Source organism: Sparus aurata, chromosome 15, assembly GCF_900880675.1.
Source record: "Sparus aurata chromosome 15, fSpaAur1.1, whole genome shotgun sequence".
Taxonomy (NCBI): Eukaryota; Metazoa; Chordata; class Actinopteri; order Spariformes; family Sparidae; genus Sparus; species Sparus aurata.
The window spans coordinates 11,749,654-11,762,019 of record NC_044201.1 but is presented as its reverse complement, the minus strand read 5'-3'; the positions used below and the strand labels follow the sequence as shown (position 1 = coordinate 11,762,019).

At 50.1% G+C, this 12,366-nt stretch overlaps 1 protein-coding gene across 1 annotated transcript in view; it reads right to left on the bottom strand.

The window, feature by feature from the left end:
* pde10a (phosphodiesterase 10A) overlaps nucleotides 1–12,366 on the bottom strand; it is a 71,690-nt gene that overhangs the window by 12,383 nt on the left and 46,941 nt on the right. Inside the window, 7 exon segments of the mRNA XM_030441647.1 lie at nucleotides 85–271; nucleotides 466–558; nucleotides 1,440–1,582; nucleotides 2,321–2,372; nucleotides 3,717–3,775; nucleotides 4,324–4,374; nucleotides 11,343–11,498. Coding sequence (XP_030297507.1) covers nucleotides 85–271; nucleotides 466–558; nucleotides 1,440–1,582; nucleotides 2,321–2,372; nucleotides 3,717–3,775; nucleotides 4,324–4,374; nucleotides 11,343–11,498 — 741 coding nt within the window.

Genomic DNA, 12,366 nt, shown 5'->3' with positions numbered 1-12,366 from the left:
GACGGAGAGGGGTTTTCTGCTGTTTGGAGGGGATCAGTTAGTTTGTGTTGTTTTTTTTTAAACGACTGAATTCCGTTTACTCACGTTTGCACAGTGTAAGGCCAGAGCACAAAAGACAGCAAACATCTTAAAGTTGTTCTCATCTGTTTTAGTGAAGGCACTTCCGCTTAGCTTGTTCACCATCTGCACCACACCTATAACGGTCCCCCTGCTCACGATGGGCATGCAGAGGATGTTCCGTGTGGTGTAGCCAGTTTTAAGGTCCACCTCCCTGTCAAGGAAGACACACGAAAGAATATAAGGCACCAGTTTGATATTCAGCACAGAGTTCATTTTAAGTTTGTGAGGGACACATAAGAAGAGCGGCATTTTTAAGTCTGCAGTGTTTCTATCCCAAATACAGGAGAATAACCATACATAATGGATAGTGAGTAAAAATGGCTTATCACAGGGTCTGTTGATTACCGGTTGAACCGTGGATCTGCATAGGCATCTGGGATATTTAAGACTTCCCCTGTCCGGGCCACTTGGCCAGCTATTCCCTTGTCTATAGAAAACCTACAGGGAGAGAGGAGAGGAGAGGAGAGGAGAGGAGAGGAGAGGAGAGGAGAGGAGAGGAGAGTTTGTGCCAGGCTGATGGGTGAAAATCTGCATTACAAAAATCAATAATGTGAAAATCAATGCGAAAACCTGATTTTAAGAACACAATTTTACACCGCAAAGAGTGTGTAGATGAACCACTTCTACTCAGAGGGAGGGATGATTATGTTCCAGTGTAAGTCTGAATAAAAATGGTACAAAATCAGCAGGTTGTTTGAATTTATCCCTCATTTTTCTATTGATTTTCTTTCATTGGACATTTTGTCATAAGATGACCGTGTTTAATGTAAGACTATAGCAAATAATGTCCTCTAGGTGCAGGGAACACCTAGAGGATGTATGGAGACAAATAAAAAAAATAAAGTATTGGAAAATTTGAGGAAGAAATTTTAATCAGAAGAGAAAGATCTTCATTGACTGTTTTTCTTTAGCAGAAACAAACTAAATAAACAAACTCTCTTCATTTCGTGACTGAAGAAACTGAATGAACAAACTGATCTTAAAGGACAACACAGTTTCATACTGTTTTACTCTGTTTATATGTGGCGGACCCTGCCACCTTTCCAGCTTCAAACAGTGGGGACCTTTTTTTATACTGAGAACAGCTTGTTTATTCAATTGTAGAAAATATATATATATTTCTGAGTTTGTTTTATGACTTCATTAATGTTGTAAATATCGAATTTCTGTGTTTGAATTTATTCTCTAAAACTACATATTGCCCCTTTAGAAAACTGTAAGACTGAAACATATGAGACTTGCATCAAAGAAGAAGACACTATGAAAACGACAAGAGTATACACTGTGCTCTCCTTGAGAAAAGGTTAAATCTTACGCACCTAATTTCTTTGGTTTTCCTAAAGACAGGCTTGCCTTCTTTCTCCTCCCCGATATCGAACAGGTCAGAGTACAGTTCTTTGTTGTTGTGATCTACCTGGAAGAGTGCGCACCTGTCCGCATTCACCAGGTTTTTTGCATATATCTGCAAAACAACATCAGGGACAGAACTTCATCAGTATATGAGGGTTAAAAAAAAGCTAAAAAAACAACAACAACCAAAAACCCTTTCAAAAAATAAATTCTAGCAACTTAACTAAATCAGATGCATCACTGCAGATTTGACAGTTTCTTTTGGATGGAACAGTTAAATGTAGAATTACATCACACACACACACACACACACACACACACACACACACACACAGTACAGGTACAGGTACAGGTACAGGTCATTCCAGTTCATTTCAGTGTTTGAACCCGATGACTTGAATGACCTGAGATGACAACACCGTCACGAGGCAACAAAGTACAGACAAACACACAGGTGGGTTTTAGTAAAGGAAATAGGGAAAGTCATCTTTGACACTCATCCAGATCACATTTGGTTTAGATTTGCGGAGCAGAACAAATACTGCAAGCTGAGGAACTTATACACTTTAAAACTTAACTTAGTCTTAAATTGTATTTAGTATGTCCTCTGTATGTGTCTATTATACTGGTAGTGAAAAACTACAATAATAATTGTAAGAAGGTGTATTACGGCTATTATTGCTACATATCGTTATGTTGTGCCCCTCAGGTATCGAGATGGCCTGTTTTCACATCTGTCCTATAGCATCATTGCTTCTGTTTTTAACACACATAAGCTAGCACACACTCCCAGGATGTGTAGCCTTGAGAACAATGTGAATGAACACATACTTGCAGAGATCACACTCACCATAATATGTTCAAGTAGAGAATCTATTGCCACAATGTTATCAAAGTATGTTCTGTGCGAAAAGAAGAAATGGCGCATTGAGATGTTTGACAAATGGGAAGCTCTGATGATGTTCACATTCAAGACATGAAAGCTGTGTTGCCTAAAAATTCAGTAATTTCTTTCGGTAACACTTGATAATAAGGGTACATCATACATTTATTTTGCTGATTAAACCAAAAATAGACAACAAATGGACCCCAAGAACTTTACACTGCAAAGGAAAAAGAACCCCCGCTGATGGACGAGGTGAAGAGGGCATTCAGTCGATGAGGAGCTGTGTCGAAGTCTGTAGACGATTCAACACAGTTCTTCTACTACACCAGTAACCAAACTGCCTCCTTATCAATACAGTGTTTAACTCTGCCTTCTCATAGCACTGTGGTCCGGGTTTCCAGGTGAAGTAGGGATTCTTACAGTTCTGTTTTAATCTTTAGACAGTAGACAGGCTGCGAGCGGTAACCATGTTGCTATGCTGCCTTGTAGAGTTGTCTATCCCCTCTTTAACTGAGACGTGACTCATTTTGATTGAATGCATGAATTCATGTGGGGTGCTTCATACATTTCTGTTGCTCACCGATGTAAATGATCACGTTACTATGACTTTGTGAGAACAGTCATCAGTTAAGCAACGTAAATTCACAGTTATGACATTATTTGTACATGTTTTTTTAAGATCAAACTGGTCGTCAGATGCAGGTATTTACATTTTAATCATAAGAAAAGTTACACTAATAGAGCCTGACTGATATATGATATAATTATATTATATATTCATCGTCTCAGTGTATATGTTGTCCAATATGCTGCAATATGAAAAATGTCTTTTAGAGATTATGATGCAGATTCAAATGAATAATTTAAAATGTATAAATTCCCAGTAAAGTACTGTTGCCTTGGTAACAGATTGGTCGGGATCTATACATAAATCAAGTGTTTTCTAATTGAAATCCAGATAACCTGATGCATGTAAATTAATGTATGAACTAAATGTGTAGTACTGTTTCTTAACTGATTATCTGTCAACTGTGAACCAATCATATAAAGTCATGGTAACGTGACTGTTTATTCACACTGAGCACCAGGAAATTCATGATACGTCCTGCATTTATTCACACCTCAGTCATCTTAGTCACGCCTTAGTTAAGCATTACTTAAGTATGTGATTTGTACCCTTAGTATGAAGCGTTATCATTTATTTTATCGTGTGAGCAAAAAAGTTGTATTTAACCTTTGACCTGACATGAGTAAAGATGAGACACTAACTTTTTTCAGACTGAGTAAGAACATGGTGTAAATACACTTTAAGTATGATTTCATCAGCATAAATGTACACTGTCCCATCAGCAGGCCTTACTTTGACACATCTAGTAGGAAGTCATTGAGCTCAGTCTGTTTGGCGAGGCCTCTGCACACCTACAAACAAAGGAGGGGAAAAAAAAAGGTCATGACCCAACACTGAAGACGCTTCACAGGTTTCTCACAGGACACACAGCATTCTGCGTGTACTGTAAACAAACAGACTTGCTGTCTACACACTTGGCTGTGGGCCACCTTCATGACTTTCAGTAACAACAGAGTGTTTTGCAGCGAGCAGCACAGTACGGCGTGCTACAGCGCTGCGCCGCTCGCTGAGATCCACTGTGGCCAGTGCTGCAGTGGGACACTGCTTCTCTGAGGTGTTGTGCTATCTAACACCAGAGGGGCGTAATGACGTCTTCGGGGAGCTGTTTGTTGAATCTACGGCTTAGCTGATTGGACTGGGCCCAGTGACAACCCAGTTCCTGTACACAGTGGATTTCCCCATTAAAAACACCAGTGCAGAACCAGAACAAACAAAGTCATCCAAGATCATAATAAGTGGGACGGGTTGTTCCAAGTCGGTGGTGAAGAGTTACAGCACAGTGTGTTGGCCGTAATGTGCAATTCTAATTCAAACCAGTCCTCTGTGGAAGTTTGCTCACCTGTACTTGATGAATGGCAACCGACGCCCACGCTAGATTAGCTGTTGCAACCTGGAAAAGAAAGAGAAGCTAAGCTCCGAGTGACTGCGGCAAAAAAACAACGTATCACAATTAACGCTCGTTATCACACATTTTCAAAGGTTCTTATCACATTTCCTCTCTTGGGTATTTCAACATAATTATCTGTTAACAGAAGAGAGAGTCAGCCTATAGAATCAGAGTCACTCTGAGTACACAGACTCACACCTGTGGCACTGCGATGCTGCCATGTCGAGACTGTTTTCACACCTGTAGTTCAGTTCATTTGGTCCGGACCACGGAAAGAAAATTATACTGTTCACGCTGACTTTTTACAAACGAAGAAGAGTAAACATGTGGTTACACAGACTGACAGATGTCATCCTGCATCATAAGCTCACGACAAAGAACCAATGATTCAAGACTTTTTTACTGTGGGATCGCTGTCACACACTTTAAATGGACTGTAGTGACAAAGTTCATGGGGTGGGATGCAGCACAGCACTTTTAACAGCGTTTGGCCTATTGATCAGGGAAAACACTGTTTGGAGAGAAAAACATGATAAACATACTGTTCTCTATCGTCTTGAGACTATCTCTCCACTCCGTTACATATGTACGGGATATGACCCCCGCTGCTTGTCAGGGCACTTGGATATTTCTTTAAGACACACCGGCTTGCCCGGCCACGCCCCATTGCGTAGCTATAAAGCACCTGCGCCGGCGTGTAATCACTGATTGTTTGATCTCCACTTGTGCGTCAGGGTGCAGTGTCACACAATCTACATAAAACAAAGAAAGTAAGAAAAAGAGGAAAGTAAGGAAGGAGAGGAGACTGTACAGCTGTGTATCCGCTTACCGGAGTAAGTCGGGGCGTCTGTCTCTGGCAGCCTCCCTGGATTGCTGTGCAGAACTCTTTCTGTCCTCTCTCAGAAAAAAAAAAAAAAAAAAAAAGAGCGGAGCCATCATCCTGCCCGGTCGAGCCGGAGGGTCTCAGGCTCCCGGCAGTGGTGGCTGTTGGTTCTTCCCGGCGTATTGCTCGCGGTTCGTGAGCTGACGCGCTCGGTGGATAGAGCCGAGTACTGACAGTGTCGGACCAAGGTCCTCTCCCCGACGTATTGCTCGCGGCTCGTGAGCTGACGCGCTCGGTGGGGTTATTACACATCGTGCACCTGGTCTGGGCCAGCCGAAGGTCTTCGGCCCCCGGCCTTGGCGGCGTCCTCTCCCTGGCGTATTGCCCGCGGCTCGCGGGCTGACGCGCTCGGCGGCGAACGTCTCTCCCAGTTCAAGCACTCTCCCTCTCCCCAGCGTATTGCTCGCGGCTCGTGAGCTAACGCGATCGGGGGATACGCGCTGAGTACTGGCAGTGTCCCCTCTCCGGCGTATTGCTCGCGGCTCGTGAGCTGACGCGCTAGTGGGGTAAACACCGCGCACCTGGTCTGGGAGCCGGAGGTCTCTGGCTCCCGGACTCTGGGCGTCCTCTCCCTGGCGTATTGCCCGCGGCTCGCGGGCTGACGCGCTCGGCGGCGAACGTCTCTCTCCCACTCTCCCCCATCCCCTCGTGAGCGGCAGGCACGAGTACACACAGCAGACCAGGAGGGGCATTGCTGTGTGGGCTGCGGGGTGGCCATGGCCCTAGAGGATGGGCATGATAACTGCGTGCTGTGTTTGGGACACGAGCATGCTCTGGTCTCTAAGGAAAATCCTCAGTCGTGCATGGATTGCTTTATCCTGCCTGCACGTACTAGGGAGGCTCGCTGTCGCTTCTTTGCTGCAAAGCGTACAGGCTCCCATGTTTCCGAGGGGCCGAGACAGAAAATCGGGAGAATGGCGACAGCCTCGGAAGGGAGGAGGGAGTATCCAGGAGCCTGGCAGGCTCCATTGCCCCCTCTTCAGCCTATGGTGGTCCGGCCTCCGCTTAGCTCTTTCCCGCCCCCGGCTTCAGGGTCAGGCAGGGAGGAAGAAGAAGCCGAGGAGGAGGACGTGGATGTGGAAACCGTTTTTTCCTCGGATGACTATGACCTCTCTTGTGCACAGCACACAGTGGGCGAGGTGACAAGAGGGGAGTTGGCCCACAGGTTTGAGGAGGTGATGAACAGGGCTTCCAGGGTTCTGGGCGTTGCCCTCCCTGGGAGCCCTGGGACCGCACCTTCTAGGTTCGAGGAGGGTATGGAGGTGCGCCCTGCATCAACCCAGGTGCCCCTCCTACCTGACTTTAAAAAGCTGCTGTGTCAGCAGTTCCAGTCTCCAGCTGCTACCCACAGGTGGTCTGCGGCATGTCGCCGTTTCTCCAACATGCATGACAGGGACCAGATCGCTTGTGGGCTACTTCCCGCAGTGGACCGAACCCTCACTCCACTAGTCTCTCCCTCCAGCTCCATCCTCGGCAATGCCACCTGCCCTAGCAAGAACTGCAGGGTTATGGATAGTCTGCTCGCTAAGCTACACAAGGCTATGGCAGTGCAGACTCGGTTGGCCGATACTGGGGCCATTTTGTCACTCTACCTCCGCGACTTGTCTCATCAAGTTCAGGCGGACACAAGTGTAGGCGAGGAGCTGCGGATGGCCTCCTCATGCCTCTCCTCAGTGATAAAGGAGCAGGCTGAGGCAGCAGGCTGTGCCTTGGCTTCTTTCTGGGTGGCCAGGCGCCACTTGTGGCTGTCTCAGTCCCAGCTTCAGCAGGGGGATAGAGACTGCCTGCTTAAGGTGCCAGTGGAACCCACCGCAATGTTTGGGCCCCACGCTACTGCCTTGATACAGCAGGCTCAGGAGAGCCGTCGCTGTGCGAAGGAGGTCTCAGGTGGCCTGGCCAGGCGTGCCACGGGCCCTGGGAGGCCAAGACTGTCTCGGCCTCAGCCGGCACCAGAAGCCTCAACATGGGGACAAGGGGACCTTAGACTCCAGTTGGAGGCTTCCCGGCAGCGCGGGTACCGGCTGGGGGCCCGGTGGCCCTTGGGAGGGCGGCCTGGGCGGCCCTGGGGGCAGACCCGTGGGTGGTCTCAACCATGACCCGCGGATACCGTATCCAGTTTCTACGACGGCCACCAGTAACAAGGACACCCACCTTTACAACAGTGGGCAATCCTCAACAGAGAGCAGTCTTGCAGGCGGAGCTGTCCACCCTCCTGGAGAAGGAGGCTATAAGGGAGGTGCCCGCTGGAGATCACCAGGCCGGGTTCTTCTCCCGCTATTTTCTGGCTCCGAAGAGAGACGGGGGGCTCCGCCCAATTCTAGACCTCAGGGGGCTCAACAGGTATCTCCGGCCCCTGCGATGCCGGTTCCTGACAGTCCCCAGGGTGAGGCAGGCAGTCACTGCAGGAGACTGGTTCGCCACCATAGACCTCAAAGATGCGTATTTCCAGATACCCATCTGGAGGGGCCACTGGCGGTTTCTGCGGTTCGGATTTGCAGACAGGGTGTACGAGTTCCAGGTGCTGCCATTCGGCATTTCTCTAGCACCACGGACCTACACTCGCTGTATGGATGCGGCCCTCTCCCCCCTGAGGCAGGGAGGGGTCAGGATCCTAAACTACCTCGACGACTGGCTGGTCTGTGCAGGCTCGGAGGAGCAGTGTCGCCACCACGTAGCCCGGCTGTTGAACCACATTCAGGGCCTAGGTCTGCGCCTGAACTACGAGAAGAGCAGGCTCGAGCCTTCCCAGGTGACCACCTTCCTGGGCATGGTCCTGGACTCGAGGAGTGCGACGGTTGCTCTGACCCTCGAGAGGCGGCGTGCTTTCAGGACTTGCCTCGCCCTCTTCCAGCTGCAGGCTCTGGTCAACTGGGGACTCTGCCTTCGCCTCATGGGCCTCATGGCAGCCATGGTGCAGGTGGTCCCCCTTGCCCTCCTACACATGCGGCCCGTGCAGAGATGTCTGCTGGGCTTGGGGCTGTGCCCTCAGAGATCCCACAAGACCAAAGTGGTGGTCTCTCGGAGGCTTCACCGGGCCCTCCAGTGGTGGAAGGTCCCAGCAAACATCAAGCTGGGCCGAGCCCTGGGTCCAGTGATCTATCGCCAGCTGGTGTACACGGACGCATCCTCCTCAGGGTGGGGCGCCGTACACGAAGGCTGTGGTGTCAACGGGGTCTGGACCGGCCGGTGGCTGTGCCAGCACATAAACCTCCTAGAGCTGAGGGCGGTTCTCCTCGCTCTGCGTCTCTTCCTGCCAAGGCTAAGGGGTCACCACGTCATCGTCCGCACCGACAGCACAGTGACGGCCGCTTACATCAACAGACAGGGGGGCCTCGGCTCCCCTGCCCTGTGCAAGCTCACAACCATCCTGTGGCAGTGGGCTCACCCACACTTCCTCTCGCTCAGAGCCGTGCATGTGCCAGGGGCACTGAACTCCGCGGCGGACATCATGTCGAGGGGAGGGCCCCAGCCGGGGGAGTGGAGACTCCACCCTCAGGTGGTCTCCGAGATATGGCGGTGCCTAGGCAGGGCAGAGGTCGACCTGTTTGCGTCCAGGGAGTCGGCACATTGCCCGCTCTTTTTCTCCCTGAGGAACGACGATCCCCCCATGGGTTGGGACGCTCTGGCGCACCCGTGGCCCCGGGTCCTGCTCTACGCCTTTCCCCCCTTCACTCTTCTCCAGCCTCTTCTCCGAAGAGTTCTGGTGGAGCGCGTGCGGCTTACACTGGTGGCTCCTCTGTGGCCCCATATGCTGTGGTTCTCAGCGATTCCACCCCTGCTAGACGGGTTGCCATGGGAGCTCCCGCACCGGAGGGACCTGCTCTCCCAGGCGAACGGAGCCCTGTTCCACCCCTTTCCAGAGGGGCTCAGGCTGGTGGCCTGGCCCCTGAGAGGGACAGGCTCCTGGCCTTAGGGTTGCCGGAGCCCGTGGTGGCAACAATCCAGCATGCCCGGGCTCCTTCCACGAGGGCTGCCTATTCATATCGTTGGCAGGTGTTTACCACCTGGTGTGTGTCTCACCAGGTGGACCCATATTGTGCCTCGGCTCAGGAGATCCTGCGGTTCCTGCAGTCCCAGCTTGAGGCACAGAAGGCCGCCGTAACACTGCGAGGGTTGGTGGCAGCAATCAAGGCAGTGCGCTTCGGGGAAGTTGCACTGAGTACGGAGGACTGCGTGCTCATTTCCCAGTTTCTTCGAGGGGCCCAGCGACTCACGGTGCGTACCGACGGCCCTGCAGTTCCCCCCTGGGATTTGGATATCGTCCTTGGAGCCCTTCAGCGTCCCCCCTTCGAACCTGAAGGGGGTGCTGACCTCAAATGGCTTTCCATGAAAACCGCCCTTCTGCTCGCCGTCACCTCGGCCAGAAGGGTGAGTGAACTCCATGCCCTGTCGGTGCATGGTGACTGCTGTCGGTTTTCCCCAGACGGCTCGAGTGTGGTTCTCCGCCCCAACCCTGCCTTCCTGCCTAATGTCCTGACTGAGTTCCACCTGGCTCAGTCGGTCGAGCTCCAGTCTCTCTCCTCGCCCAGCGCAGGCGAGGAGGTTGAGCAGAGCCAGTCCACACTATGCCCGGTCAGGGCCCTGACAGCGTACATTCGTCGTACCCAGGCGGTCCGGAAGTCCGACCAGCTTTTTGTGTGTTACGACCATGGGCGTTTGGGCAGGCCTCTGTCAAAATCCAGGCTGTCGCACTGGGTTGTGGACACGATCCGCCAGGCCTATGCACTGTCAGGTGCGCCTGTTCCACCAGGGGTCCGGGCACACTCCACTCGGGGCGTGGCAGCCTCATGGGCCTTGTGGCGGGGGGCTTCCCTTGCTTCCATATGCTCCACCGCCACGTGGTCGTCCCAGTCAACCTTTACCAGGTTCTACCGGGTGAATGTGGCCGCCAGCCCCTCCTTTGGGGAGTGTGTGCTGGGCGTGGCCCGATGGTAGGCATTTTTGTCTCCCCCTCAGCCTTGCGTCTTGCGGGCTGATTGAGCGGTTGCTCCGTGAACAGGCTGGCCCCTGCGTCTTGCGGGGCCCTTGCCTGTCCCCCTTGGGTCAGTCTTGCGGCTTGCGGGCTCCCCCGGCAGCCCTTCCCTCCCAGGGCCGGCCCTAGCGACTTGCAGGGCCTGCTCCGGGGAGTTGTATATAGTGTACATTTGTAAATAGTTCGTTTGTTGCACATGGGATTGTGGGTTGCACCGTCTCCTCACGGGGTGTCTTAAAGATCTACCCCGTACATATGGAATATGTAACGGAGTGGAGAGATAGTCTCAAGACGATAGAGAACGTATGGTTACGTTGTAACCTTGGTTCTCTGAGTGAAGAGACTATCTCTCCAGCCCCTAGGCCGCTCGGAGACACGTTTCGCTCAAACTATCAGTGATTACACGCCGGCGCAGGTGCTTTATAGCTACGCAATGGGGCGTGGCCGGGCAAGCCGGTGTGTCTTAAAGAAATATCCAAGTGCCCTGACAAGCAGCGGGGGTCATATCCCGTACATATGGAATATGTAACGGAGTGGAGAGATAGTCTCTTCACTCAGAGAACCAAGGTTACAACGTAACCATACGTTCTGAAAATAAAATGACTGCCAATGTTGCCCTGTGTCTGATGGATGTGTGAAAATCAGCTCTCTTCTGATATGTTGTTTGGTAACATTGATGTCATTGATATGCTAGTGGTGTGTTTACAGCTGGCTGTGCTGCCTCCAAGGGGTAAAAAAAAAAAAAAAACCATGAACGCAGGTTTGATTGAAATGGAATAAAAACATTTTGTCTTTCACATTTCATTCTTCATTTTATATCATTTTAAATATGCTGTCAAGAGATTGCTTGTGCAAAGTTTTACATTTAAAATTTGACTCTTCAAAGCTTAATCATTGTTACCACTTGCTTAAACATCCTCATTGCCCTGCCATTTCTCCAGAATGTATTTCACGAGCACCAAATAGAAAGTCCTCTGAAACAAACAACATTTCCACAATGAACTGAACCCCACAAATCTAACAGAGATCTTAAACAGATCCAGATTAAGGTGAATACCAGGCTAACTGCAGTTCCAGCCTCCCACTCTTGGTTTGTTTTGTCTGGGTCAGACTGACCTCCTGGTGGCTGAGGTTGAAGGGCTCCTTGCCCCAGTGCCGATGCAGCTCCAGGATGGCAATGAGGTCCCCGATGGCAGTGAGGATGGGAAGGCACAGGACAGAGTGAACATGGATCCCTGAGTCCTGCCCTGTGCCGTCGGGGAAGCGCTCGTCCTGCAACACACAGGTCAGTGACGGTCGTTATCACCGGAAGTGCGCAGGAGTTTAGCAAAGGAGGTCAGAGTAGCTGGTGTATCCACTGGTGTAGATGACAGAGAGGACAAATCCTTTCATTTAGCCCTCAGCAGGGCAAACATTTCTGTTACAGTCTCTGAGGCCGAAGACACCATCTGATCTGAAGTTTTAACTTTTAACTGTTTCTCAACACAGAGCACCTTCGCTCATATTTTCATGAATTTTAGAGCCCACCAGAGCTTTGGACAGCTTTTTTTGGCCATGTTCTCTTGTCCACAGTGTGAAGTGTGAATGAGGACACTGGGCCTCTAGTTGGAAAAGTCCCCCATCATTTATTAAGTAAGCACCGCATTGCGCAAGTGCAGAGTACTGCAAAAGATGGAGAAATACACAGGAAGCATCCTCAATTCAAATTTAAAGTATATTGTTATTTTTAGCTTGAATGTGCCGAGCAAACCGTACCAGGTGGTGACTTCATGAAACATACGTACAGTATATAGAGCAGAAGGAGATCTGCAGTCAAACTTTACAGCAAAGCAGTGAACTGTTAAACTCCTCTGATGGGCACTAACTGATCTGTGTCTCCTACAGGCTAAGAGAGCGATAGGTACATGATGGAAAATGATGAACAAACTACGTGCGATTCAACATGTTCAGGATCTAACATCATGTGTTACCATGGAGAAACTACCATACATTCCGACAGGAAGGCTTGGATTTTTTTGAACGGGAGTAATAATGATCAGCCAAAGGCTGGAATGTAGCCACCAAAAAACATGATTTCTTAACATTGTAATTGTCACGGTCCTGTCAATTTTGTGTTTTTCGTGGGTTTTTGTGTTGTATT